General features: G+C 39.5%; 1 protein-coding gene across 1 annotated transcript in view; it reads left to right on the top strand.

The window, feature by feature from the left end:
- TOX (thymocyte selection associated high mobility group box) overlaps window positions 1-25,955 on the top strand; it is a gene marked incomplete at its 3' end in the record, with an annotated part of 218,950 nt that overhangs the window by 169,029 nt on the left and 23,966 nt on the right. Inside the window, exons 4-6 of the mRNA XM_082499039.1 lie at window positions 4,854-5,132; window positions 11,540-11,770; window positions 24,598-24,678. Of these exons, the coding sequence (XP_082355165.1) occupies window positions 4,854-5,132; window positions 11,540-11,770; window positions 24,598-24,678 (591 nt within the window). The remainder of the gene's footprint in view (window positions 1-4,853; window positions 5,133-11,539; window positions 11,771-24,597; window positions 24,679-25,955) is intronic.

The raw sequence follows: 25,955 nt of genomic DNA, 5'->3' as shown, positions 1-25,955 counted from the left end.
CCACCTTCTGGGACATCAGTTAAGAGTCCTGCAATTTGACTCTTTTTGCATCTTGCATGGGTTAACCAGCTTGTATAAAAAAGACAGATAATTAGGAATTTTTTAATGCTATGTGGTATATCCTGTGAGAGAGGAAGGATTCTCTCTCAACACTGTGTCAGACAAGAATATCTGTATTTTGTGGACTTTGGGGCACAATATTTCAAGAAAGATGAAGGTTATTGGACATAGTCCAGAGGACAGCAGGAAGAATGATCAGAGGTGTAGAAAACACAGCATATGAAAAAAGTCTGTCAATCTTCAGGTTTAGTTGTTTAGTCTAAAGAAGAAAAAACTGAAAGGAAATTCATAATAGCCTTCTAGTGTGTACAACTTTTCTGTAAAGAAGGAGAAAAACATTCCTCATGTCCACTGGGAGCAGAGCAAAAAGTAGTAGGTTTAAATTACAACAAAGAGATTTAGGTGAGACATTACGGGAAAAAGCCCTTTCCACTGTAAGGATAGTTAAGCACAAGAATTGCCTAGGGAGGTTATGAAGAGGTTAGACAAACATCTGTCAGAAATGATTTAGGTATAGCTAATCCTGCTGTGAGATAAAGTGTTGGACTAAATAACCTTTTGAGGTCCCTTCTAGCACTATTTTCTGTGATTCTGTGATTAGGATACTGTACTCACATTGTCCTGCAGTAAGATGCTTCTGCGCAGGGACGATACCACTGTATTCTGCTTTGCATGCTTTGCTTTGGCTTTGCTTTAAGCTGATGGGGACAATGAATGTCTGATGCTTAAAGCACTTTAGCTGTATTCTTACTACCTTAGGAGCTTTGAGCAGGGCGTTCGGAGCTTGTTTTCAGGCAGACAAACCCTGTTCTGTTTTTGCGCTAAACATGTGCCTATTAGAAGAGCTATCGGTACACACCTCGGAATTAGGAGCTTTTATTATGTCTTTTAACTTGCAGTCAAACACTTATATGGGTGGATGCTCAGTTTCTGCTTATAAGTGAAATGCAAACAGAAAAAGAAAAAAAATAGCCGTGAAAAGAAATGTATCATAGCTTCCTTGTTAGTAAAACCAAAATAAAACCAGGCATGTTCTAAAGCTGAATATAACACAAGTTTGAAACATCCTAGAACTGACAGATGGAGAATGATATTAAAGTACCAGATATTATCATTATTACCTCATCAGAGAGAGACCATTGAAGGCCTCAGTTTAAGACTGTCCTTATCCCCCATAACACTCGAACTCTTTAACTTTGTTCTTCCACTTGGCACTCTGCCACCCGGCAGGATTTGTATTCAGCGTTGCATTCGGCAGGAGTGTGTTCGCAATATTGCTTCTGCATACTGAAAATGGCTCCAGCACAGCTACACATTGGTGGGTTTTGCAAAACTCCATCTGGAGGAACAAGGAATAGGAAGCTTCTGATTTTGCAGTAGTTTATAAGAAATTGGTCATACTCTGCATGTTACGTTGACAGAGAGCGTGTCTGATTAAGCGTGCCGCTGTTCTTACAGAGACGAGGTCGTCACGGCATTTGAAACAGGGGTGTACTGTCACGCCACAGCAGTGACCTGGTATGGGTGAACCTGCTCTGGCAGGGGGGTTGGACTAGATGGTCTCCAGAGGTTCCTTCCAACCCTGACCATTCTGTGATTCTGTGACTCAAGTGTGTGGTTTTCACGAGTGGGACTGCTCTGTACCCAACAGGGAAGATGGGACAGTTCTTGGTTTGTTGATCCTTTAAGAACTTGAAGATTCATCATCACATGTTTTCCTCAGTGTAATCTCATAACTTTTCACAGTTACGTGGTTAGCTACCCGTTTTTATGCAAGCAATGAGCAGTTTCCATTTTCTCAGACAATCTCACTTTTTCACTAGGAAGGGGCAGGATTGGGGAAGGCAGGCTCTGCGGCGCGTGGCAGAGAGGCAAACCAGAAGTCGCGTCTGCAGATGCAGAGCCACAGGGATTGTCCTTGCTGAGGGCCACAGCTCTCTGTGGTGGGCTTCACTACCACGTTCTCTGCAAGCAGGGCCCTTAGGTGAGGGTTTCTGGCTTAGCATCTAGAAGGGAACCTGTACTGTCAAACAAACTGTCTCCATGCTGCTTACTCCTGGTTTTGTAAGAGTAGCTTGGTATTCATCCGATTTAAAAATTCAGAAGACAAGCTGAATCCCTACAGAAAGAAAAATACCATTTTTTTCTAAAGCAGCATCTCATTTGCAGTCCTCAGAATTTCACTAGTGAAGGGTATATATATCCACACAGATGTTTTGTACGGGGATACACCCAGTACCATCCAGTCAGTGTCATGTTATCTGAAAACACAGTGTATATTCAGCGCTGGAGCTAAAAGTAAATACAGACTATTTAAAAATATATTTTGTTTAAAGATGACAAACACAGAATGTTCTGCAGTATCTATCTGATAATATTTGAAGATCATATAAAGAAATTTTAATAAGGGAGAGATCGTTTGAATAATAAGTGTATTATATTTTACTTGGGAAAAAGTAATTAAAATCACAACCTTTGCCCTGCTTTCACTGAGCTAGATACTTTGCAAATTTATTCAAAACAAGAGTTGTTAGCAGTTTCAAATAGTGCTTGTTTCCATTCCAGTGTTCAAAAAATCATCAGGACACGTTTTCTTATTAAAAAGCAGTCTTGCCTTTCCAGCCTTTCGGGAGGGGGTTTATTGCCAGCCCTGATCTGGCACCACAAGATGCTGCCCCAGGAAAACTCAAGGGATTTGCAAGCAGGGCGGCGTGAGCTCGGCCCCTGCAGGGCATCGGGCGCCCCGGGAAGGGCACGCACCCATACAGGCAGGGTGACAGGAGGACTTTTGGGAGGCTTTTGCCTCCCTCTCCCCAGCACGCGAGAGACCAGGTGGGTTTCCATCCGCTGCCCACTTGCCCCGCGCCGACCGAGAGGGCCCGGGGCATCCCAGTCTCCCGCTCCCTGTTCCCCAGCTGCTGCTCAGCCCAACAGCTGGATCTGGAGCGAAACAGCTGAGCAGCAGTTACAGCTTCACAGGCACAACTGTTATGATACGGGTTGTCTGCTAGAGGAAAAGATAATGATAGCTTTCAAGGCTAATATGTTTGGCGAGGAGGGGAGCTGGTACTGGAGGGAAGGGAGCAAGAAGTCAGTAGCAATCTTTAAAAATATAAATATCTGCCAGAATTCAAATTTCAGCCTTCGATTGATTTCATACACTGCGCTCTCTCTGCTCCTCTCCTCCGGTGCTTTAGTAGTCATTAAATGAACTTGAACATGTTTGTATCGATAACCCTTTTTTACTAAAAGCTATTAATATCTAAAGCAATATAAATACAGGTGTAATTTTGATGTCATAGTGTCAGAAGCCATTTCAAATACTTTACACTTTTCAGAGACACAAGTGCATGTAAAGTGGTAAGTATGCCATAACTAATGGTATTATTAGTTTGATTTACTGCCAACCAGTGAGCTTTACAAAAATCAATCGCCAACCTCATAAAGTGTATCCCTAAAACTGGTAATTTTTTACACTATCACTAAGAGAAAAGCTGAAGTTACAGGTTTATCTTTCTTATTCTGTGCATTACTGGTGGAAAAGTATCTTGCAGATTGCTCTGATATACAGGAGTGTGTGTATGAGAGAGAGAGAGGTTATAGAAGCCATGAGCTATAAAAAGTTTTTTTAAAAAAAATAAAAATCTGAGTGATCTTTAGACAATTCAGATGACATGTCTAACAAAGACTGTCAGTAGAATAAATGTGGTTACGTTAATATATTGAACCATTAACACATGTCCTTTTCGTAATAGGACTTACACAATGGTAGTTCCAGTCAGATTCCACTCAATACGTACAGCATGTTTGTCTGATGCACAGAAAGACAACTATATCTATTTCATTTCAGCTCTGAATTGACACTTCAATTTTAAATCACCCACAGAACACCTTAGCTGAAATCTGAGCTTCTACCTGATATTCTTTGTCTTTTGTCATGTTTCCTTCCATATGAGTATACTGAAGAGATGTTATAGGCAATCTGCTGTACTGTGTGTGTATGGTACATTTGACCTCTGGACAAGAAAGGAGTTTCATCCTCCAATGCTTTTAATTCTTATCCTTGCAGAGACTGAATTTGTTGCTTGCATTAAAATAGTATGTCTCGTTAATGCTAAGAAGCGGTGACCCACATAGCACAATGGATTCATTTGTCAATCCTGCGACTTCTGAGCTTTCCGTTCATATATGTCTTAGCAGCAAATCAACTCAGAAATCATTTAATCAGTCTATCAACGCATCCTTCTTGTCAGTCGTCTGAATCCTGACAATTCCAGTATCTCATTGGGCAGCACCAGGAAAAATAGACTTGGGCCTAATACTAGATATTAAACCACTGAAAATTGCAGCTTCCAAATTCGCAGCTCAAACCCACAAAAATCCAAAGAAGAAAAGTAGGATCTGGAAATTGTCTTGAATTTTGATGATATTCGTGTTCTGATCTGGGTCTGAACTTCAGAGTGCAAACCTGTCCCTGTTTGTTAGCATTTCTGAAATCCTCTACACGCAGTTACCGAAAGCAGTGCCCTTTTGTTCCCCCTATAAAGAAACAAGCTTTCATCGCTTTTTGCTACTCCCATGGGCTGAGGCTAGAGCCTGAAGAGTTTATAACAGTCAGTGTTATGCAAATGTCAATCATATCCTTATTCTGTTTATTTCCAGTATTTACGTGTTTATTTAAGTACTTGCCATTTCTTTTAAGCCTTATATAGCCAATCAGGCCCACGGAGGTCTCTAAAGAAACAGAGCGCTTTATTAGTGATATGCTTAATACAGTTTTTTTCCTCTTGTAGATGCAAGATTTACGGAGTACAGAAGGAGCCCAGTATAGTTCCCATCCTCAGATGGCAACCATGAGGCCAAGGGTTCAACCTGCAGATATTAGGCAGCCAGGAATGATGCAGCACGGGCAGCTGACTACTATTAACCAGTCCCAGCTCAGTGCACAGCTTGGTTTGAATATGGGCGGAAACAATGTTCCTCACAACTCGCCCTCTCCACCCGGAAGCAAATCTGCAACTCCTTCACCATCCAGTTCAGTCCATGAAGATGAAGGAGAAGATAGCTCTAAGGTAGGCTTAGACGCTAGGATTACTTTGTAAATGGTGGATATTTTTAGGACCTGCTAAATGAATCGTATGGCCACAGTTATTAAGATGATACTTTATACATTGTTGGTGGTTGACTGAAGTGAATAAAGGGTTATGAATACAGAACTTATAGTTTCCAGTCAATTCGTCAGGCAGCTCAAGTAAATGACATCATTCTTCTTCGCAAGAGCAAACTGGAATTCTGTAAAACACTCAAAGGATAGCCATTCCTTTAGGACTTTAATATAAAGGTTGAGTTTTCTCACTTGCATAGAAGGGATGTTTGTTCCCAGTTAAAGATCAAGTTACTGCTATAAAAAGTATGAACAGTCTGTACAATATGCTAGTCTTTGCTACTTGGTCACAGGATGAGTAAACAGAACATCATAGCAACCAGAACAGAAAGATCCTCTACAAACTTTAAAAATCTTACCTCAAAAATCTTGAAGGTCCATTATGCATTTATACTTTGGGAGATGCCAACACTCCATCACGACATATTTAAGCTTCATTTTAGCATCAGTACAGGCATGAGATAATAATAGTCATCTATATAATAAATTTCTTTAGAGGATAAATGTAAATTTTTACAGCAAGTTTTGCATGCAAAACCTCCCAAGCCTCCCAAAATCCTAACACAGACCCCCTCCCCCCCCAAAATGCACAAGTATATTATCTCAATTTTGCAGACACAAAAGCTGAGATGCAAAAAGATTGGGACTTAGCACAAAGTCATCCCATAAACCAGAAATAGAGCATACAGAAATTGAGAACCTCTTTAGCTCTATTTTATGGTCAGTACAAAATAGCAGTCCTGGTACAGCAGTCCTGTAGTATAATGAAGATGTTGTACCGTGGCCATATCTTGTGGGGAAAAGTTGCAGACTTGCAAGGAGTGTGAGGAAAACACATTGTGAGTCACTGAGGAGGTATAATCCAGTCAAGAAATGTAAGTCTGATTTGTTTTCAAATTATATTGTTTTACATGCCTCAAGCTATAAAATAATCATGTAATTGGAGACATATGTTTTGCTACATTCTGAATAAATTCCGATTCAAAAGTTTTATTTCAAGACTTTCTCCTGATTTCACAAACGTTAGGTTTTAAAAATTACTGAATAATTCATACATTTTAAATGAGCATTGCCTTACTGAGGGATACTTTAGAATACAGCTATGTTAAAATAATTCCAGGCAACCTTTACTTTTTCAGAATAATTTATTTGCTAATCCTGTTGCTTTGCTAATATTTTTACATATATTGGTGAGAGCGTGCAAGGTGGTCTAAACTTCTGGAGAAAACAGCCACTCAAATAATTAAGATATCCTTTCTGCTTCTATAAAATATTTCCATTTTTTAACCCATATTTTTAATGCATTTTTTAACTGCAACACTTGGTGCTAGCAGAAGTGTAGGATTGTGTTTTCATGTAGACAGTACTGATCTGAAGCAAATGTTTTCAATAAAGAAACATGAGGAACTGCAGACCAAGTAAAACTTTGTCCTTTCTTTGTGGAAGCCAATTTATATAGTGTTCAACTTTTAACAAGCCAAGTTATTTTGGAAAACTCTCTTTAAAATTCTCTCATGCTCAATCTAAGCAGAAGAAGATGAGAAAAGGCACTATACACAACACAAAACAAAGAAAAATAATTCAGTATGCTGAAGTTGATATGCTGCCTTAAAATTCAATTGTCATAATTTCTCTGCTAAGGGAAATGTCTCAAAGGATATTAAATTTGGTTAATAATGACAGAGGGCTTAAATTCATCTCCACGTAGTATGGTTTAGACTGCAAGCTTGATGGGGGCCAGATTATGCCATACCTGTCTTCTGTGGGATTTCTTAGGTCTTCGTGAAAATGCCCGAAGGTGGCCACCATTGGAGACAGGCAGTGGGCTGGCATCCGTGATGCGATGCGATGGCTCTGCTGTAGTTCCCCTTTGAAAGACAAGAGGGTTTAAATAATCAGCATAAGAAGCTAGTGTACTGTTGTAGTTTATGATTTAAATCCCTCTGCTGTGTTTCTTTCTGTTACTTTGCTCTTCCTGGAAGCTGCCAATGAATTGATACAGATACTTAGAATAAACTGGCTTTCTGTGGGAAGCCTTTTCCCCAGCCACAACAGCATTAAATTTCTCAGAGCTGCTTTAGGGGCTTCTTCTCACTCCGGAAATCCTCTTCCCAGTGAAAGAAGGCACTGGATGGGGACAGGAAGAGATAGACCAGTCGTTCTGTCTCTTGTGAGAACCTCTATCTTTTACTTGAATGTAACCTTGCTAAATTTCGAGTTTACTCTTTGTTTTGTAAACTGTCATGCAGATGTGTGATATTACTTAGTAGATCAGGACCAGAACTCATTAGTCAGTCCTTCAGTAGAAGTGCATGTGTTGCGGTCATGTAGTAGCTGCTGGAGCTCGCCACATTTGAGCAGCTTTGTCAAGTCAGTAAGATGTTCCTGCTGTGAGAACTGTGTAAAAAACAACTCCCTCTGAATTCACCCTATCATTAATAGCAACAGTGGCGTTCTCCCTATTTATTCCATTTTCAAGTGGAAAACCACCTCAGTGTCAAATGACCTCCCTTAATTTATACCAGCTGACCGCCCTAGGGATTTCTCTGGTCCTTTGATAGCAGATTTGGTAGAGAAATCCCTAACAGCTATACCTATTTCTGTCTAGACAAAAAAATACAGAGATCTCCGCTTCCCGTTCATGTTTGTATGAATTTATAGAAAGAGGATGACAGAAGGCATGAACAAATGTGTACATTATATACATTTGGACTAGAAATATAATTGTATCCCTAGCGAACCACTGATCTCCATGCATGGAGGAAATGACCATTTCAGCTCAACGTACATATTCCAAATGCCAGTAATAAGGAAACTTTACAAACTGGTGTAATTGTTCATATACTGAGCTTCTTGGATGTTCCTTCTATGGTAAATATTCAAATTGTTGTAAGCCTTATCCAACATACACAGAACTAATGGCAGCAGCTGCTAAATATTTTTTGGCAATACTCATTCCCATAAAGGCTCTTTCATATAGACCTTTTGGACTTTAAACGTCATATATTCCCTTGCACAAAAAAAGGAGAGGAGCTGCGTTACAGAGAGCTCAGTTGCCCTGCACACACTGTTGCTCTAAAAACAAGACAGCCGAGGTTGCTTGACGCCATAAGATCAGCAACAACAGTAGCATAATTCTAAGGCTGTGTGTATACAGTCAGAAAGGTGCTAGGTCCATGGAAATATGAAATGTAGTCTCAGGCGAAGGATATTGTTTCTGCAAGTGGTATGCATCCCTAAGTCTCCTTAATTCTTCTAAATCTAATCTGCGGGACGATGGTTAGAAGAAAAAAGGGAGAACTTAAAAATCAATACTTGCAAGTAACTATAAAAACATTCTAAACAAAGTGGCCACTTACCACATGCTTTACTCTGACCACCTCCACATTGGAATATTACATTTATGTAATTCTTGCCATAATTCATACTGTTGGATCGTTAAACACGTATTCAGTTATTGCCAAGCATAATTGTGAGCTGCTGGAAGCATTAGTGGTTTGCAAATATGTATTTCTTCATAGATGGATAACAGGGTTTTCTTCCATGCTCATTTGAATATCACTTATGAGAGAATTTCAAATAATGTGTTTTAGAGGGAAGATTGTGGGGGGACTGCAAGTAGCAAGAATTAACTAACAGAAACACGATTACTAAAGAACTGCTGCTGCATATTCTCTTTACGGGGTAGAGGTTTTACAATATTTACTTTATATGATAAAAGTTATAAGTAGAATTCTATGTTGTCTGTTCAGCCTATTATGCAGATGGTGCTTGATTAAAATCTATTTTAAACTACAGCGATTACTGCAAGATAGTGTGCATAAAACAGCTCTCCTAGCTCCATTAAAGGCTTTGGTACTATTGCAGTTTATTTTAAATATGCTTATAGACATTTTCCAGCTTCTCAAGGGGCATTTAGATATCAACGACGTGCCTTACTTGATAGTTTTAAATCCTACACTAGATATTCTTGTGATCTATTATGTGTGCAACATGGTTAATGTACACTTTTTTAAAGTGAAAGATTATTGCTTTCTTGTGATAAATAAGTTAAATACATCACCATAATTAAGCAATAAGCCATGACAGGAGGTGGATTACCATGAGCTAACTACACCTCCAGGGAATTTGAGGCACAAGTCTATGCCTAGCAGAATATATATGGTTTTTATTTTATTTCCCATCTGTCTCTGCTTTGGTGGTTAGAAGTGGAGTGTATGAAACTGATAGACTGATGGGAGCATAAGGTAAGCCATCATCTCAGCCATTTGCAAGGTTATTAGTACTGGAATTCTGGTATTCTTTTTATTTCGTTATTTTCATATAAGACAAACAGAATTTCCCCTGTGAGTACTCTCTTTTTAACAGTGGGTTTTTGAAGTCTCTTGATCATTCAGGGTGGAGAATAAGATTTTAGAGCTGTTCTCAGAACAGCCTACCAGAAGACTTCGTACACAAGTTCCTACAGCCTATCACCTAGTTTAAGGGTAGTTTAAATAATGTGGTAACCTAATATGCAGAGAACTTTTAAATCTCATTGATATAATAATAATAATAATAATGATAATAATGATAATAATAATAATAATAATAATAATTGGCTCTTCTGAAAAGAGGAAAAGCTTGGCAAATAATAGAGGTAAAATTTTAACTGTAGCCCCAATTATCGTCAAGACTCCTTGCTCATAGAGTTTGCACAGAAGAGTTTAGACTGATATTGCCAAATTAACTAGGGAGCCCTAGTTAATTAACATTTAGCTGGTGTTTCTGTGTACCCTGTAGAATGAAATAATAGCAAGAGATTGAAAGTTGGATAACTTAATAGGTAGCATACTGCTGCTTTTTTCCCATATTTTCCAAAACGCTGGCAACAGGTCCCATGGCCGTTAACGTTGTATTAACGATGCATCTATTGTAACATAATGCTCAGGAAACAAGCAACTTCACTTTCAAAATGTGGTTATCACATTATTGTTGTGCTTAGTAAGCCACAGAGATCCACGTTGTTCACTGTAGTCACCTGTGCCCTGTACGACACCATACAGTGATGTATATAAGAAAAATATAAGAGGTTTTTCCTCAAAATGAGAATTTCCAGCTATTTTGCTCATGCCGTTCTGCTGATCTGAACATCTGTGTTCTCCTATGTCACTTGATATGCATTATTAAAAAATAATAAACAAGGATGTGATAAAAGTCATACCTAGTAGATCCTTAGCCTAGAGCATACCTTTTACCCTCTTGATCTTCTCATACTTCAAAACACTTATGATGTGCAGTACTCTGGCCGTGCCAACAAGAGTTGAACTTGATGCCTTTGAACCCTCTGGTAAGATCACACATCATTGCTACAGGTATAGTGAATTAAGTGGCCATATCAAGAGAAGCTGTTCTGCCATAGAGCTCCAATCTGTTGAAGAATCAAGACGGTGTCCCTTTTTGTGCTTGTAAGTCATCTAGGAAAATCGGGTGCTTTGGTGATCAGGGTCTCGGAGCTATTAAGTGGCAAGGTGTAGTTGCGTTTAACAACTTTGCACAAATGCTCATGTGCGGGGTTTTTTCAGGTGGTACACAAATAATGCACATGCACTTTTATTCATATACCGTTTCTCTTTCACTCCTTTCCTCAAACCATTTGCTTTTACACAAGCAGAGGGAAAAATGATGCAGCTAAATCCGGATGGATCAGAACTGATCCTCCAAAGGAGTCTAAACTGTCCATACTGGTAAAACTTTGTTTCTTCAGATTTTAATTAGAAGTTGTGCAGGGGAATGTCTATAAATTGAATTCAGATTATCTTCAAATTCCCTGGAAGGTATCCCATGAGTTGCAGTAGAAATTTATTTGAACACTAGTCTGGGCTAGTTCTGGGAAAGGGTGAGGATAAGGGAAAGGTAGAAATGACAGTGTTCCTGCTGTCTGCAGGTGGTTCATGTGGTTGAACTGGTGGTCGGGCTATAATGAAACTAATTTCATTTGAATTTACTCATTATATGCATGTTATAGCCATTAGCAATAAAACTTAGAAAAGGTGAAAAGATGACCATATGAACTATAAATGAGTTTATAGCAATTAGGTGAAAGCAAAATATAAAGCACTTTGAGGGGAAAAAAATGCCTAATCTGAAATACTGATAATGATTTTTATACATGACTAAGGCAGACAGTCTCAACATTTGGATTATCAAAGATGGCAACTAAAATTCCATTTTTGCCTGCAAAATCCAAAATCTTTGTATCCCAGAAGCTGTAACAGTCGATGGACCGAATTAAAATGGCATATTTTATAGTACTTTTCTAATTTTATTTTACAGGTCAATGGTGGAGAGAAGAGACCTGCTTCAGATATGGGAAAGAAACCCAAAACTCCGAAAAAGAAGAAGAAGAAGGATCCCAATGAGCCGCAGAAGCCTGTGTCTGCCTATGCATTATTCTTTCGAGACACTCAAGCAGCCATCAAAGGCCAAAACCCCAATGCTACTTTTGGTGAAGTCTCTAAAATTGTAGCTTCAATGTGGGACGGCTTAGGAGAAGAACAAAAACAGGTACAAAATGTGCTGTAGCTCAGAGGCTTTGTTTCAGGAAAGTGTTATCAGGGTTATCTAAGCACTGTAGGCAGCTTCTTTTGTTTGCCAGGATGAAACTTGAATATGTGCCATCTCGGGAATATAATTTAAAGAGACTGAGATAAGGAGAGTATTGTTTCATTTCTTCTGTATGAAACCAATACAATTTAATTTTTTTTTTTAGTTTTGGGGTGTGACACAAGCTTTAGGTTTATATTTAGGATTGTTTTATGCTGAAATTGGTGGGCCTAAGATTTTATGACAGCATTGCCCTGTCTGTGACAGTGTGGTGTAAAAGGACCTTGCTGCCAAAAATTATATCTGTGCAGTGGGACCTGACATATATCCAAGCTCCCAGTTGCAGGTGTTTCCATGCCCCAGGATGCCAGAAAGGGAGCTGGGCTCACATCTTCTCCCGACCCACCTGGCTTTTATGAAAGGAATTACAGATGTTTTGATCTAAAGAAATCTACGGTGGACCCCGGCAAATTGACAGTGTTCTGGGGTATCTTCCAGCATACACGCGGGCTGTGGAAATCACATCCCATAGTTACTCCCATTGTCCATGGAAAGGCCTTGGTTTTGCAAAGAGATTGGCAGAGCTGGGTCTGAATCTTTGCAGAAATCCTTCCGAGTCAGGCACATGCCATGTAAAAGTGAGCAACTCTGGAAGCTCATCACGTTCATGTGGGGACAGTTGGCAAATACCATTCATCCTTGCTGTAGCATACCATTGCTTTTCTGTTGTTATTGGTCGCATTTTTACTAACTGCCAACAGAATAGATTGGGTAGATAAAGACGGGGAAACTTGAGGAAGGAAGCAGATATGGAGGGAAAGGATGTGCTGAGTGAGAGTTATATTGGCTGCAGGAGACCTGGGTGGGGGTTGATGTCAGCACAGAGAGGGGAAAAATACTAGGACAAAACTGCATCTCATTCATTCCTACTGAGCATATTATTACTACAAAATTATAGTTAATAAGGCTAAGAATTAAAAGGAAAATTTTGTTATGACTTTTTTGGTAGGCAAAATCATTCAGGCTTGAAAAAAAAAGGTTTACTCTGCTAATAACTGGTAGATCTAGATCCCTGTTAAAGGTAACAGTGTAATACGAATCAAGATTTGGCACTCATTGGCTAACAAAAAAAAAAAAAAGGCTTATTCTGTCTAGTGTTCACCATTGAATAAAGTCAGCATTTGGAAGGTTTAGTTGGAGAAAAGGTAATTTTCTGAACGCAGAGATCAGAGAAGTCACTTGGCCTGTCTCTTTCTTCTCCCTTTTTTAATATGTCCAGCAAAGGCTAAGGTTAGGTCCTAGATCTGACAGGCTGTTTAGACCTTCCCATTGCAGCAGTTCTGTCATGGTTGAACATTACTTTTTGGGACCATGATGATGAGTGTTCACTTTTGACTCAGAAAAAAATACGGACTGTGCTTTTGCTTAAGTTCACAAGCAAGAGGTTTGGATGCCAATCCTCCTTGTCCGACATACCTGCCAGCCACCAGGAGGGACAATGCTAAGCCTCACCAGGAGTAGCCACTGCTCAGCAGACTGCCCAAGCGTGCAAGCAGCAGCCTGCTTTCCCTGCTGTGCTTGGCGGGGAACTCTGGCCACAGCTGAGAAATTATAGACTGTGGTGTCTGGCTTAAATTGGTTCCTATTCCAAAGAAAGGTCCTTGCCCAGAATCACTGCCTGTGTTGGAATCTGGACATCCAAACACGTACCTCAGGAGTGTCCCAGGTAGTTAGATCTGTATCTTGGACCTGTCTCGCTTGCCTGTGGGATTGTGGATCCAAATTGTCCTGAAATGGTGAACGGCAGAGCCCTGGACTTCTCAAGACCCTGTCTCTCTAGTTTATCTTATATCTCTCTAGTGATGACACCAAGCAAAAATTATTTATTTCTCCAGATCTTGTGCTTGGTTTTCTCCACCATTTTTCATAATGACCCTTGATTTGTGGCTGTTGCAGTGGTGCAGTATTTCCTTCCATAATATTCACTCTGCTTACAACGCAGAAAACTTGACTTCATGAATAATAATCCAAGACCAGGCAATGGAGATAAACCTAAAAGACTATAAAATGCACATTTCCTTAGAGCTTGTCACGTTCATAGTACCAGCAGAAAATTGAAGTCTTTCCATAGAATTCTGTTAAGAAAAGTACATAAAACCCTAAATTTCCAGCTTTAACTTGGATTTCCTATTTGTGGTTGAAAGCAATAGTTGAATAAGTCCTACATTGGACAGCAGAACAAAATTTTTTTTCCTTATCTCTGTTGTCCTCAATTTGAGTTGGAACACAGCAGAATAATGTGTTATGGAATCCACATGACACCTCCATGAAAAAATGGCTGCAACTAGATTTTTAAGGCAATTATTCCAAAAGTTTGGGTTAGCATATCTTTGTTGCTCTTTGACTCATTTTGCCTATTCATTATCATCTGTTAAGCACATTGTTAAAACTCCAGGCCCAGGCCCTTTCTAATCTAGCACTGTACAAAAAGAATAAAAGATAGTCCCTATTTAAAAAAATTGGCAATCCTATTTTCTAGAATAAATTTAAACTCATTCTTTATTCCATTAGGGATCTAATAGTACAAAGTAATGATTACAAGACATCTTAACTGACTAGATAGTCTGTATTTTAAAGGCCTAATTTTTCAGATCCAGAGCATTAGTAACTGTTATGAAACCTATGTCTCTGGTAGGAAAATTGGACTCTAAAAATACAAATGATTAATGTAGCATTTGGAATTTGGCATTGAAGAAGCTTCAGAAATTCAAAAATTGTTAAATAAAGAAACAATAACATCATTAGAGGAATGCTTTATTGATAAATTATACTTGCTGAAAAGGATTCAATTATCATAAAGCTTCTGGCTTTTATGTTTTGGAAGCTAATGCTTATTCTGGAATTTAAATAGAATTATGTTTCCAAATTATGTTTCCTGAATTGGAACGCCTTTTACTATTTAAATAGTAAATATAAATGAATCAGAAAGTAGAACATAATGCAGCTATTGAGAAAGAAGAATAACTTCATGTTTTCATGCCAAAATGAAATCTTCTTTGTTCCTATGACCTGAGCCAGCTTTTTCTGAAATGCATAGAATTCTTCTTGTTTATTCCTGAAGATTGAGCACAGAATAAATAAAGTTATCGAAACTCAGTACAGCAATGACCTAAGGGCAGTATATGTATGTCCAAGCCTTTGCAACAAAACTTTGATAACCTGACTTACTAGACTGTAGCTTGAAAGCGTTTGTGCAAGACCCTCATATGTTTTTCAAACTGTGAAGAAACTAGGAAAATGTTGTTTGAGAAAATAGGATTTGAATGACAAAAAGGGAAATGTTATTACAAACTAGACGATAGCGGGTGCCTTACTGAAGTTAGAGGGAGTTATACTTAAAATGGGTCACACTGCTGCTCTTACTGTCAGAGTATTGCAATTTATTAGATTAAAGCAGATACCACTGTACTTGCACCCTCATTTTACCGTGTGAAGACATTTGCATTTTGGGGTTATATGCTATAACTGTTCCCATTAATTTCTGAGCGTACAAGGGCCATTTGCAAACAAGCCTGATGTGTGCCTATGTTTTGTTTGTCCAAACCTATATACACAGAGGAGTCTAGAACCTAAAGGGACTTTAGTGGTCATGGTGGACTTTGTTACGGTTTCTTCTCAAATTCTGAATTGGGTGCAATAGTTACACATGATCAGAAGCATGAACTGTGCATTTTCCTTCATTTTTCACTGTAAAAGTTTTCTAAAACTGTTCAGATTAATAAACCTGTGAATGGAAAGCAGCTGTAGCAGTAGTATGTTGAGGTACGTTCTCCTCAGTGCTGTAGCCATAGCACAGGGATATTTTCAGTGGCTTTTCTAGTTGCTCTCTTACAATCACAAACACTGTTGTCTCCTTAGTCAGTACTATACTTCTGTGTGTCCCGTTTTTATAGCTTCTTTATGTACATCTTTGCCCTTTGCGCACATTTTTACTGCAAAGGGGAGAAAAACAGCCCCCAGGAAAGAGGGTTCAGCATGCTAAATGGTCGAGTCTCCAGCTTTTAGACAGAATGCTGGTTCAAACTGGGTAAAAAGGCTACTTAGGTCATTTTCTGTCCTTAGATGAAAACGGAAAGTCATTTTAAATCAGTACCAGATGTGTGTGTACTAAATGAACCTTAAGTTTCTAATTGGAGTCCTAGTAAAGCTGTAATAGATGTGGCAAATTACAAACAAAATGTTCTTGTTTACATTAGTGTAACTTTAAAACTTCAGCCAAAGACCTTAATAAATGTGCTATTATTCTAAAAATGGAATTGAATGTCTATTCAACATTCAACAAAATTAATCTCTGGTGTAACTTCAGTGACTTAACTAGAATTCTAGCAGGAATGAATTTGGCCTCCTGTGAACAGCTTAGTGTGCATACGTATGTGTGTGTATGTGTTTCTGTTTCTGTGTGTTTACTTAAATGTTGCACTGGCCTTGCAGCGGGAAAAAGGATGGATTCACCTAGGGGATCCAAAACTTAATGATCAGAAGGAGCAGGCGAAGCGACTCTTTGAGTGCTGTAACATATGCCTTCTTTCAGGCTGCATAATTCATACATAGTAATATTAGCTGCAACAGTTCAGCTCAATAGCAACACCTCATTATTTTATCCCTCAGTATTTATTCCTATGTTTGACGCCTCATGAAATTACTGTTAATGTGTTTATATAAGGGCAGATCTGACACAAGTGGGAAGAATTTAATTTCCCACTCATTCTTTCCTGCTGATGTGTCCTCTTCCCCTGGTAGAAGTGGCAAGTGTAAATAGTTAATTTGCTTCAATTATGAGCCTGTCCTGCTAAATTAGAAGCAGCAGGAATATGAAGAGCCAGAATTATACTTATGAGGCAGCTGACAAATCCTCAGAGCTCACAAAATCAAATCATTTACTCCTCATTGGTGCTCAAAGACCCACTAGATAAAAGCTGCAGTTTATTCTTTGACATCTGATGGAACTTGTATTGTATGTTACCAATACTTAAGTAAATTTAAGTCCTTGTGTATTAGTGTCACCGTTTGTGATGCTGCTACCATTTTCACTATAACCCACAATCTTGCAAGGGTTTCTATTTTGTTCACTAAAAATAACCCGGGATGATTTGGGCATGAAAAGATAACAGAGTGTGGTTTGTAAGTTTCTCTTTCAATCACAGGGGCGTTTTCGACGTAGCAGCAAATAATCCAGTGCCAGGACAAATCAGGTAGATCAGGAGGGGCTTTACAAGTAATGCTGGCCAACACTCCATGTCTCCAAATCTTCTCTTGTGACATGAGACACCACAAGTCAGATCAATATGGATCCAAGATCAGTGTTTTAAGAGGCCTTGGCTCTGCCTGGCTTCTGGGGACACCTACCTAGCTCCTCCTCCCTCCTGGGGTGCAATGCCATGGTGCTCTCCCATCGCCTGACGTGACAAATGAGCCATGGGTGGAAGAGCAATGTCATTCCCATTGCACAGCCGTGCATGTGGGTTGCCTGGTGTCAGGACATCAGACACTTCAGAGACTGCAGTGTGGCTCCTGAAATAGCTCCAGAGGATATGCAGACCATCAGGTCAAAGTAGCCAGCAGCATTTTGAAAACATAAAGTTACAGATTTTTCACTCATATATGCTCATATACTCACGCAGATGTTTATCTACCTCTTGTTCCCCCCTTTAAAAAGGATTGGTTTTTTTTATTATCTCCATGCTAATGAAGCAATCTCCAAGGAATAACTTCAACATGCTTGTAAGAGGATGAGAATGTACTTTCAGTTCAGTAGATAAACAACCACGCAAGGTTTGAATTTAGCTTTGTTTTATTTTTGTAAATGAGAATAGGAAGCGAAGGCACATCTGTGTGTGCACACTGCTAAAGTGAATTACAAGCAAAACGGATTCAGGAATAGGCACAACAGAGAGCAACCTTGCACCTCCCCTCCCAGCTACCGGCATGGGCAAAGCCGCTTTTGCCAGTGTCGCACCTCAGGCCTGTTTGGGAGATCCACCATTTCTCTTGACAGGCTTCTGTACTGAAATCGCTTCTCCCCTTTGAAGTTCTAGATGAATGCATAAAGAGTTTAAAACAACTGCTCCTCACGCTGGTGTCTGCTCCTTCTCCCTTCCTCTGCAAGCAGCTGGGCTTAACAAGACGGAACACAAATGGGCCAAGAATGGGCATGCATACATGCAGATACAAACTCATCTCTGTGTGTATATATATGTGCACATATATAAATTTATGTCTTCAGATTGTTCTATTGCCCTGGCTTCTGCAGGCCCAGACCCTGAACCCCTCAGCTCCCACTGACTTCGGAAGTGCAGTGCATTTTCGCTGCAGGACTTCTGGCAGCTGGCACCCACCCAGCACTGGGCCGAGCAGGACCACGCTGTGCACTCAGGATCTCAGGATGGGAAACCTTCCCCCCTGCCGCAAAAAAAAAAAACAAAAAAACCTAACATAGGTCACCCTAGGAGCTGTCACATCTTACTCTGTGTAGGGTAATACAGGCTACCGTCTGCTGGTCTCCTGCCCAGCTCACCTGGCAGCTTGGTCTTCCTGCAGCCTCCCAGGAGCACTGAAGTCATGGGGGACACCAGACATTCCCCTGCCTAGGGTGAATTCCTAATATCTGTTTGCTGCGTACAACAGACACAGCTTCTAGATAAATACCGCATGTGGGTGACGGGTTATGAACACTGATGGTAACTGCACTTCACCTTCTTCTTGTATTTGGAAGGAGCTTGGCCAAAAGGACCCTGGATTCCAAGTACTGCCACAGCAACATGCATAAGTGATAGCCTTAATTTTCTACACATTCTTCTTCTCACCCTTTATCCATACAAGCTCAATAGGAACACAGCTTTAAATCATATGCATACAAAACTGGATTTAGGCCCAATTTTTATGCTCCATTCAGGCTTGCATCCTTTTTTTAAAAAAAAAAAAAGAATACCAGCAAGTGCAAATAATCACCACATAAATCATATGTTTAATGTCATTTGTTTTGTACCCAACTTTCATCCAACATGCTTCTGATAAAATGTACAGTCCCACTCCTGTAAGCTGCAAGCATCAAGCCTATAAGGTCAAATTTAGGCCTGGCACAAATGGCTGCAATTTCCAGTGATCTCCGTCAAGTCTCACTGTTTGTGCTAGAGCTGAATTTGGCCTGTGATCTTTCCTCTGCACGCCAGAAAGACTGAATTCTTTCCCCTAAGCCTCTAATATGTCATCAGTGTCTTTTTCATGCTCTACAGTCAAAGAGACTGCTGAGCCATATAGCTAGCCCTGGGCCTCTTTCTGTTACTGTATGTACCTAGATTAAAAATCAAATGGTAACATATTTCAGTATCCATTAAGCAATTCTGAGGATTTTTTTTTCTGACTGCTGTGGGAATATCTCTGTCCATATCTTAGACGAGTGTGTGCAGCTCTAGGTGCCTTTGCTGAAGTATCAGAAGATTAAAACTAGAGATATGTCTCTCACTTGGAAAAAATACAAGTTTTCTCTATGAGCCTAGGTATGTAGGGCCAGGAATGACAATCTGAATGTGGAATTTAATTCTGGATTGCAGCCTACCATATTTTATCAGATGCCATTCCTGTAAGTGTAGCCCGTGAAAATGACACTCCCATGGGTAATAACACTGCAGAGACCGAAAAGTCAAAATCGGTCATGTTGCTTTTTGATTAGCTATTTTTGCATATACTATTTTGGGGGTTTTATGGAACACTTCCATCAAAACAAATGTGGGCACCTTATTTTTTTTACCTTATTTTAAAAAGACAAATATAGCTTGCTTGCACGTGTCAGCTCTAAGGAGACATCCACAAGATAAACTGAAAGCTTCCCCTTCTTTGTCACCCTCATACCAGCTATTTAGGCAAAGCCAGGGAAGTAGCACGGTTCTTTGTGATGTGCTTTGTCAGCTAGGAGACACAAAGCTTTTTCAGACTACCATGAGGCACAAATTCTGAAAGTCTCTTTTTCTCCTAAGAGCATCAGTCAGTTTAACTCACTGTCTCCGAGTCTCTAGTATCAAAGGGGACTGTAGTCAGTAGTGCCTTCTTCCATTAGCACCTGATAGTCGAAACTGAGGACATGTCTGCAGATGTTTGAGTGCCTGTTTTGGCTCTTGTGATGATGACTGGGGGAGGGAGATCTCTTCCCCTAAGGGAACAAGGGTGCAAGCCACATGGGACAGGGTAGGAGTGCGTTGTGATAATCCTTCAGAAGCAAGTTGAGAGGAAGTTCATTGGGAAAAGCGGACTAATCCGAACAAAAAATTGGCTCGAGGCATTACAGGTATATTTCAGTTACATATATCAGTGATGGGTTTCATATTATCCAACATGTAGAAGAGCACAGGAGACACAAAGCCTGCCTCAAGGAATTTATGATCCAGGAAGACAAGAACCTAAGCAGCAGTTAAAATACATAAGGCAAAACATGACCAGAAGTTGGCACCATAAAACAGAAGCGCAGATATTCTACTGTGGTTTTAATTTCGTAAATCTAGTACTTGTGAGTGCTTGTGGCTAACCGTATAAGCCACAACCCCTCTATCTCCAAAAGAAACTTTGGGGCAGTTGGTTTAAGGATGCATATCACTATTTATAAAAAGAGCTCAGCCCTCGATGTAGGTTGCTGCAGCACTGGTAGCCCACACGTACAGTCAGCCCAGGGAACCTGAGCTAAAGGGTGCCAGTGCAATGGCCTGAGGGTTGGTACCAGGCTGATATGTTCACAGTGGAGGAGCTCAGGGCATTCGTTTTCCCCGGTGGGCTAATTCAAATGCTATTTTATATACTTCTGTGTACAAGGTAGAGTTTGATACTCACTCCTTTTGGAAAGTATCATCTGTATTGCTGGATGCTTTGCTAAACAATGTGAGGGAACTTGAAGTTACCTTACTGAGTGCACTTTGGAAATGTAATTAAATAGTAAACTAAGAACCTGTGTATTGTGCTGTGTAAATTTGCATTCATGAAGCACAGTAGGAAAATAATGCCAGCAGCTTCCATTTGTAGACAAATGAATGTAATCTTGGTGTTTTGGGGTTTCTATAACAAGCTGAAGAGAATAACAATAAATTGAACTGACCCACCCTGCTTGTACAGAAATTATGTTTTTTTTCTGCCAACATTCAATTTCCTCAACTAAAATAGAAAATAAAATATTGTGTAAGGAAACAAATCTGCTGCTGAATCAGAATGGGCCTTTACTGCCTGAATGACAATCAGTTGACATTCAATTATCATGTTAATTGAATTAAAGCAAGCTAGAAACGACTTAATTCCATAAGTATATGCTCCTGTCAAGTTACTTATTTAATAATTGTTGCTTGCTTGACGGAGGAGGGGAAAATGACCTTATAAGAGATTGCTGAGATGTTAAAAATAAAATTAAATAATGCCACTATTCACTACAGATAAGCAACAGATCAGAAGCCTACTTCTTGTTGCAGGAAAAATATTAAATGTGATGTTGGATATGATGTGTTTCCAAATTTGGCACTGTCTTAAGCGTGAAACTCAAAAGAGCTTCAGCCATTTTCTAGAGCACACTTGAATGATGCACAAGCCCTTTTCCTCCCCAAAAGCACTGCAAGGATTCAACTCTGTTATATTTACTACAACACAAAACTATTTAAGCCTGAGGGCTAAAAATTCTCACAGATGCAAAAAAAAAAATAAAAAGAGATTGGGAGTGGCTGCTGACTTGCTCATACCTGTTTGAGGTGCTGCTACAAATGCTGAGGACGCTCCCCACCTGCCCTGCCTTCATAAGCCCCCAGTACAAGTCCAGTCTAGCACAAAGTCAGTGAACTGGTACCCACTGTCAGGGCCACGTTCATTTGCTTTCAGAGAAAAATATTGACAGCCTGACCTTGTTGGTACTCATGAAAATTAACAACTCCCCAGAGAGGCAGAACTAACCCTAATTTTTTGTATAAGCCAGGACCAATCAAAATTTCCAAAACCAATGTGAGGATCATCAACCCACTTGTATGCTGACCTAACAGTGGGCATCTTCAAAAGGACAATAGCATACAGACAGTGAGAGCTCAAGCTGTTGTCCTCCAAGGCCCTTACAAAGATGAAGCAGGGTGAGCTGACCACCCGCCAGGCAAGCCAGCCTGCAGGGACCATTCTGGCCAATGAAAAACATCAAAGCAGACTGGGGTCATCAAAAACCTTTCCCTATCCAGGAAGGACTTTTTTACTATAATGACCTTGTATGACATGGTTAATATTTATATGACTATGGAAGACACAGTGTTCACGTGACTATTATTGGCTCACCAGAAGACCAAATAAAGAGGGCAATACCATATGTACACTGAACATGGTAGACGTATAGGTCGGAAATAATTAAAGAACAGCTGTATGATGACGTTCCTAGGAAGTGGTGATGTTTTAGATGGAGATTTACAGAATTGTTGTTAGCTTCATGTTATTGAGTTAACCTTGTGCAATATGACTACTTGAGGGAAAAGTCAGGTCCCAGAGGACTCTTCCAATATGCTATGACTGTAAGAGCACAGCAGGAGTGTATATTTTTTATATTTGTGTAATGCAAAATAAAACACAATGTGGAAGCAGTAGATACATGATCTTTTGAATATCATTATTCTGTGTGAAATTCTTTGTTCAGCTCTGTTTTTTAAACTGACTATCAGAGGCATTGCAATATACAAAGCGGTATGACTTGGTCTTTGTTCTGTAGGTCAAGCTAAATTCATTTTAGCAGCTAGGAACATATTGTTGACTAATTTTTTATTCATTTTCAAAACAAACGTTACATTTCCCTAATAATCACAAGTGATTACAGCTTAAAAAGCAAACTGCTACCTGTTTTTTTTTTTTGCAAAACAATAGGAGATCAGCCAACACTATATATTTATCTTAATCTGGAGAAATTACAAGGGTGCACAGATAGAGTTGCACAGCTAAAACCAATCTTTTTTCCTCTCTGTCTTTATATTTACAATTTTAGAAGCCTAAGACTTCTCTGTTTCCATTATGATCTTTTGCTTCCCTGGGAAGCAAAATCTTTAATCCTTTTAGGCAGCCTCTGAGTTTTGCCGGCCCGTATCTGAGGATTGTTCTGTCCCTGAAAGCAAAGCCTCAGTGAAACAAAAAGTGTTTCAGGAGCACAATCTTTATAAAAATGATGGTGTACTGGATCCTTGCAGCCAGACACTACCACTCTCACTTTGTAGTCTGCGACTCTTGTCCTCCATGTGCACACTCTGCTGCCAAGTCCTCTTCATTACGGGACTGCTCTGGTTTTACTAGAGCCTTGGAAGATCAAAAGAGATCAGTTTAAAGTTTCATTAAGTTTGCCCTTCTGGGGCGGAGATGTACGTGTGTGGTTTTCAGCTGTGGGATTCAGGAGAACACCCCAAATTTGTCATAAATAGTTTTGCCCATCTTTTACCTTCAAACCAATAGCCCAATTAACTGGACGGTGTGGAGTGGGAAGGTGGATAGTCTTTAATGTCTTCATGGAGGCTTTCCACAGGTGCCCAGGTTGTGCACTTGGCTGCAGAAGTGGGCAGCAGAGACTCAAAGCTGCAGTTCCATTTTGTATAATATTGTGAATCCCAAATGCCACGAACACATGAATTAATCTCTGCCCTGGGCATATGACTTAAAAATTGTGATATATAACAGGAATATAAAAAGGAAAATGTCTTTCCCTTTATTTGTCTCCCTTACTTTAAAATCTTCCGTTTGGATGTTTTTTTAAGCTTTTTCCTGCAACTTGGAAGGCTAGGAGTCAGTCCTGCTTAGTTACATGAAGCCAAGTTGCTTGTATGGCTCCTAAGTCTACCCTTTTAGAAAAAAAAACCAAACATGAAGTGGTGAGAAACTCATGATAATATTTGCAAGGAGAAATTATGACTTGTTCCTGAACCTGTCACTGACTTGGCTGACAGCAAGTCATTAGCTAGGCTCCACAGGTCGGAAACTGGTTCTCCTCCTGAAAACTTTCGACCTTAAATATCTACGTACACTTTTCTAACATCATGTTACTGTAGTGCTATAAGGTTCTGCCTAACCCTGCAGATAATCTTTGGTCTTGAAATCTGGGCAAAATTGAAGCGATTCTCCAAGCTCTTTAATCTATTATGAGATTGTGCACATGCCACATTTAAAATAATTTGGTGAGTTGAGAGAAATGTACAGAAATAGATCCATGCTCCTGAGAAGTTAATTAGACCGATACGGGATCAAGACTGGAATAATGACTAACATTTATTATCCTTAGCAGCTCCATGAAGCTTCTTTGACTGCCCCCAACAGTTTATCCAGGGAAGAGAGAAAGCCTCTTGGCTGGTGGCTTGGTGCCGTCATTTAGCTCAAATGTCTCTCTGCACATTCTCATCTTCCCCAGAGGGTTCTAACTCATGTCACAAGTGGAAGCCAGTGGAGAGGCCCACGCCTGCCTTCCCCTGTCCCAAAAGTACTTTTGCAAGTACTCCCCGTGCTTCACTTTGAACAATTAAACCTGAGATGCTATGAGGGATAGTGTTTTTTCAGTACTGCTGGGTAGTTAAAGGGTGCTTCACAGTTGGAACAATATTTTCTTAAAAATATTTGATGTTTATTATTTCACTCTTTAAGCAATATGAGGAGGAAAGGCTGTTTACTTAGAAAGACTTTATGAAGATGCATGAGACACACCGGTGATATAGAAAAACAAAACCAGATTAATTTACCAATGTGACACTCTTTGTTTTTAGGTATACAAAAAGAAAACTGAAGCTGCCAAGAAGGAATATCTGAAGCAGTTAGCTGCCTACAGAGCAAGCCTTGTATCCAAGGTAACACATAATGTATATACATACACACATATATATAGTGACATATTGCAAACCATTTTCAGCATTTATACGGTGCTGAGCACCATCGTATTTAGTGCAAATAGCCTTGTTTGTTATGACCTTAAACTTAGGTTTAAGGTGCAAATGCTCAATAAACACAGTCATCTCTCCATGAAAAGATATCCTTTCCTTTCTGGTCATAGAGACAGCATTTCTCCAGTTCAGGATTCTAATCACAGTTCAACAGACGAAGGAGATACCGGTAAAAAGACTTCAATAAAACAAACATGCCATGCCAGGCAGTCACTGCTCTACCAGTAAGGGAAAAAAAGACATCTAATACACAAAATACCTGGGTTTGGTTTTGTTTGTTTGTTTTTTTTTTTTAAATAATGTTTTTAACCTTGCAATCACAGTACAGAAAAGGTCAAGCTCAGCTCACATCATAGAAAATTTTCATAAGAAAATGTGAATTTCCATTTTACATCCAGCAAGCAGTTTGTGTGAGCACAGCATAGGTCACCATAGAGGTCTTATACTGGAACACACCAGTGTATCCCCAGTACGCAGCTGGTAGCAGCTTTCTAAATTGATTTCTACAAACATTCTTAGTGCCTCTAATTTTGTAGCAGACTCTTTAAAACTCGTAATAGAATTTAAAATATGCAGAAGAATGTGAAATTATTGCACTGTGTCAATGTGAAAACCAACTGAGCAACTTCAGAATCACAGCAGTTGGAATCACTTGGTTTGGGTCTATCAAAACAAATCCAGATATATTTTGGTTTTACATAAATAAAATTAATTTTAGAAGTAAAGATGGCGGTATGAAGGACTGGCATATATGATGCGAGTAGAACCTTTTATTAGTTTTGGTTTTGGTGTGGTTGGTCCTGCACTGTACTTCTCTTTATATTATATTAATTTGTACACATTTTCAGGGGAAGACTATAGGATTAGCCATACAAGGACCTTTTATGCATCTTTTTATGTTATCTTAGTATTTGGTCAGTGTTTGTTCTGAATTTAAAAGTCTGAAATATGGGTGTTACCTCATTCATGTTGGGATTACGCATTTTCATTTTATAGCTACCATCATAAATACTAGTGCATTTAGTTAAAGTACTTTACAGGGTACCTTTAATTTTTGTCTTAGGGCTGTTTGGTTCTAGAGATACTCATTGCCTTCAGAAAGGGTACCATGTGCACACAAACAATTTTTTTTTAAATAGCTTGCTTGTTGCCAAAGATAGGTCTAAAAAGCCCAAAATATTCCA

Source organism: Vanellus vanellus (assembly GCF_965231255.1).
Source record: "Vanellus vanellus genome assembly, chromosome: 2".
Taxonomy (NCBI): domain Eukaryota; kingdom Metazoa; phylum Chordata; class Aves; order Charadriiformes; family Charadriidae; genus Vanellus; species Vanellus vanellus.
The sequence above is the reverse complement of the archived record's forward strand: the minus strand, read 5'-3'. Positions and strand labels throughout refer to the sequence as shown.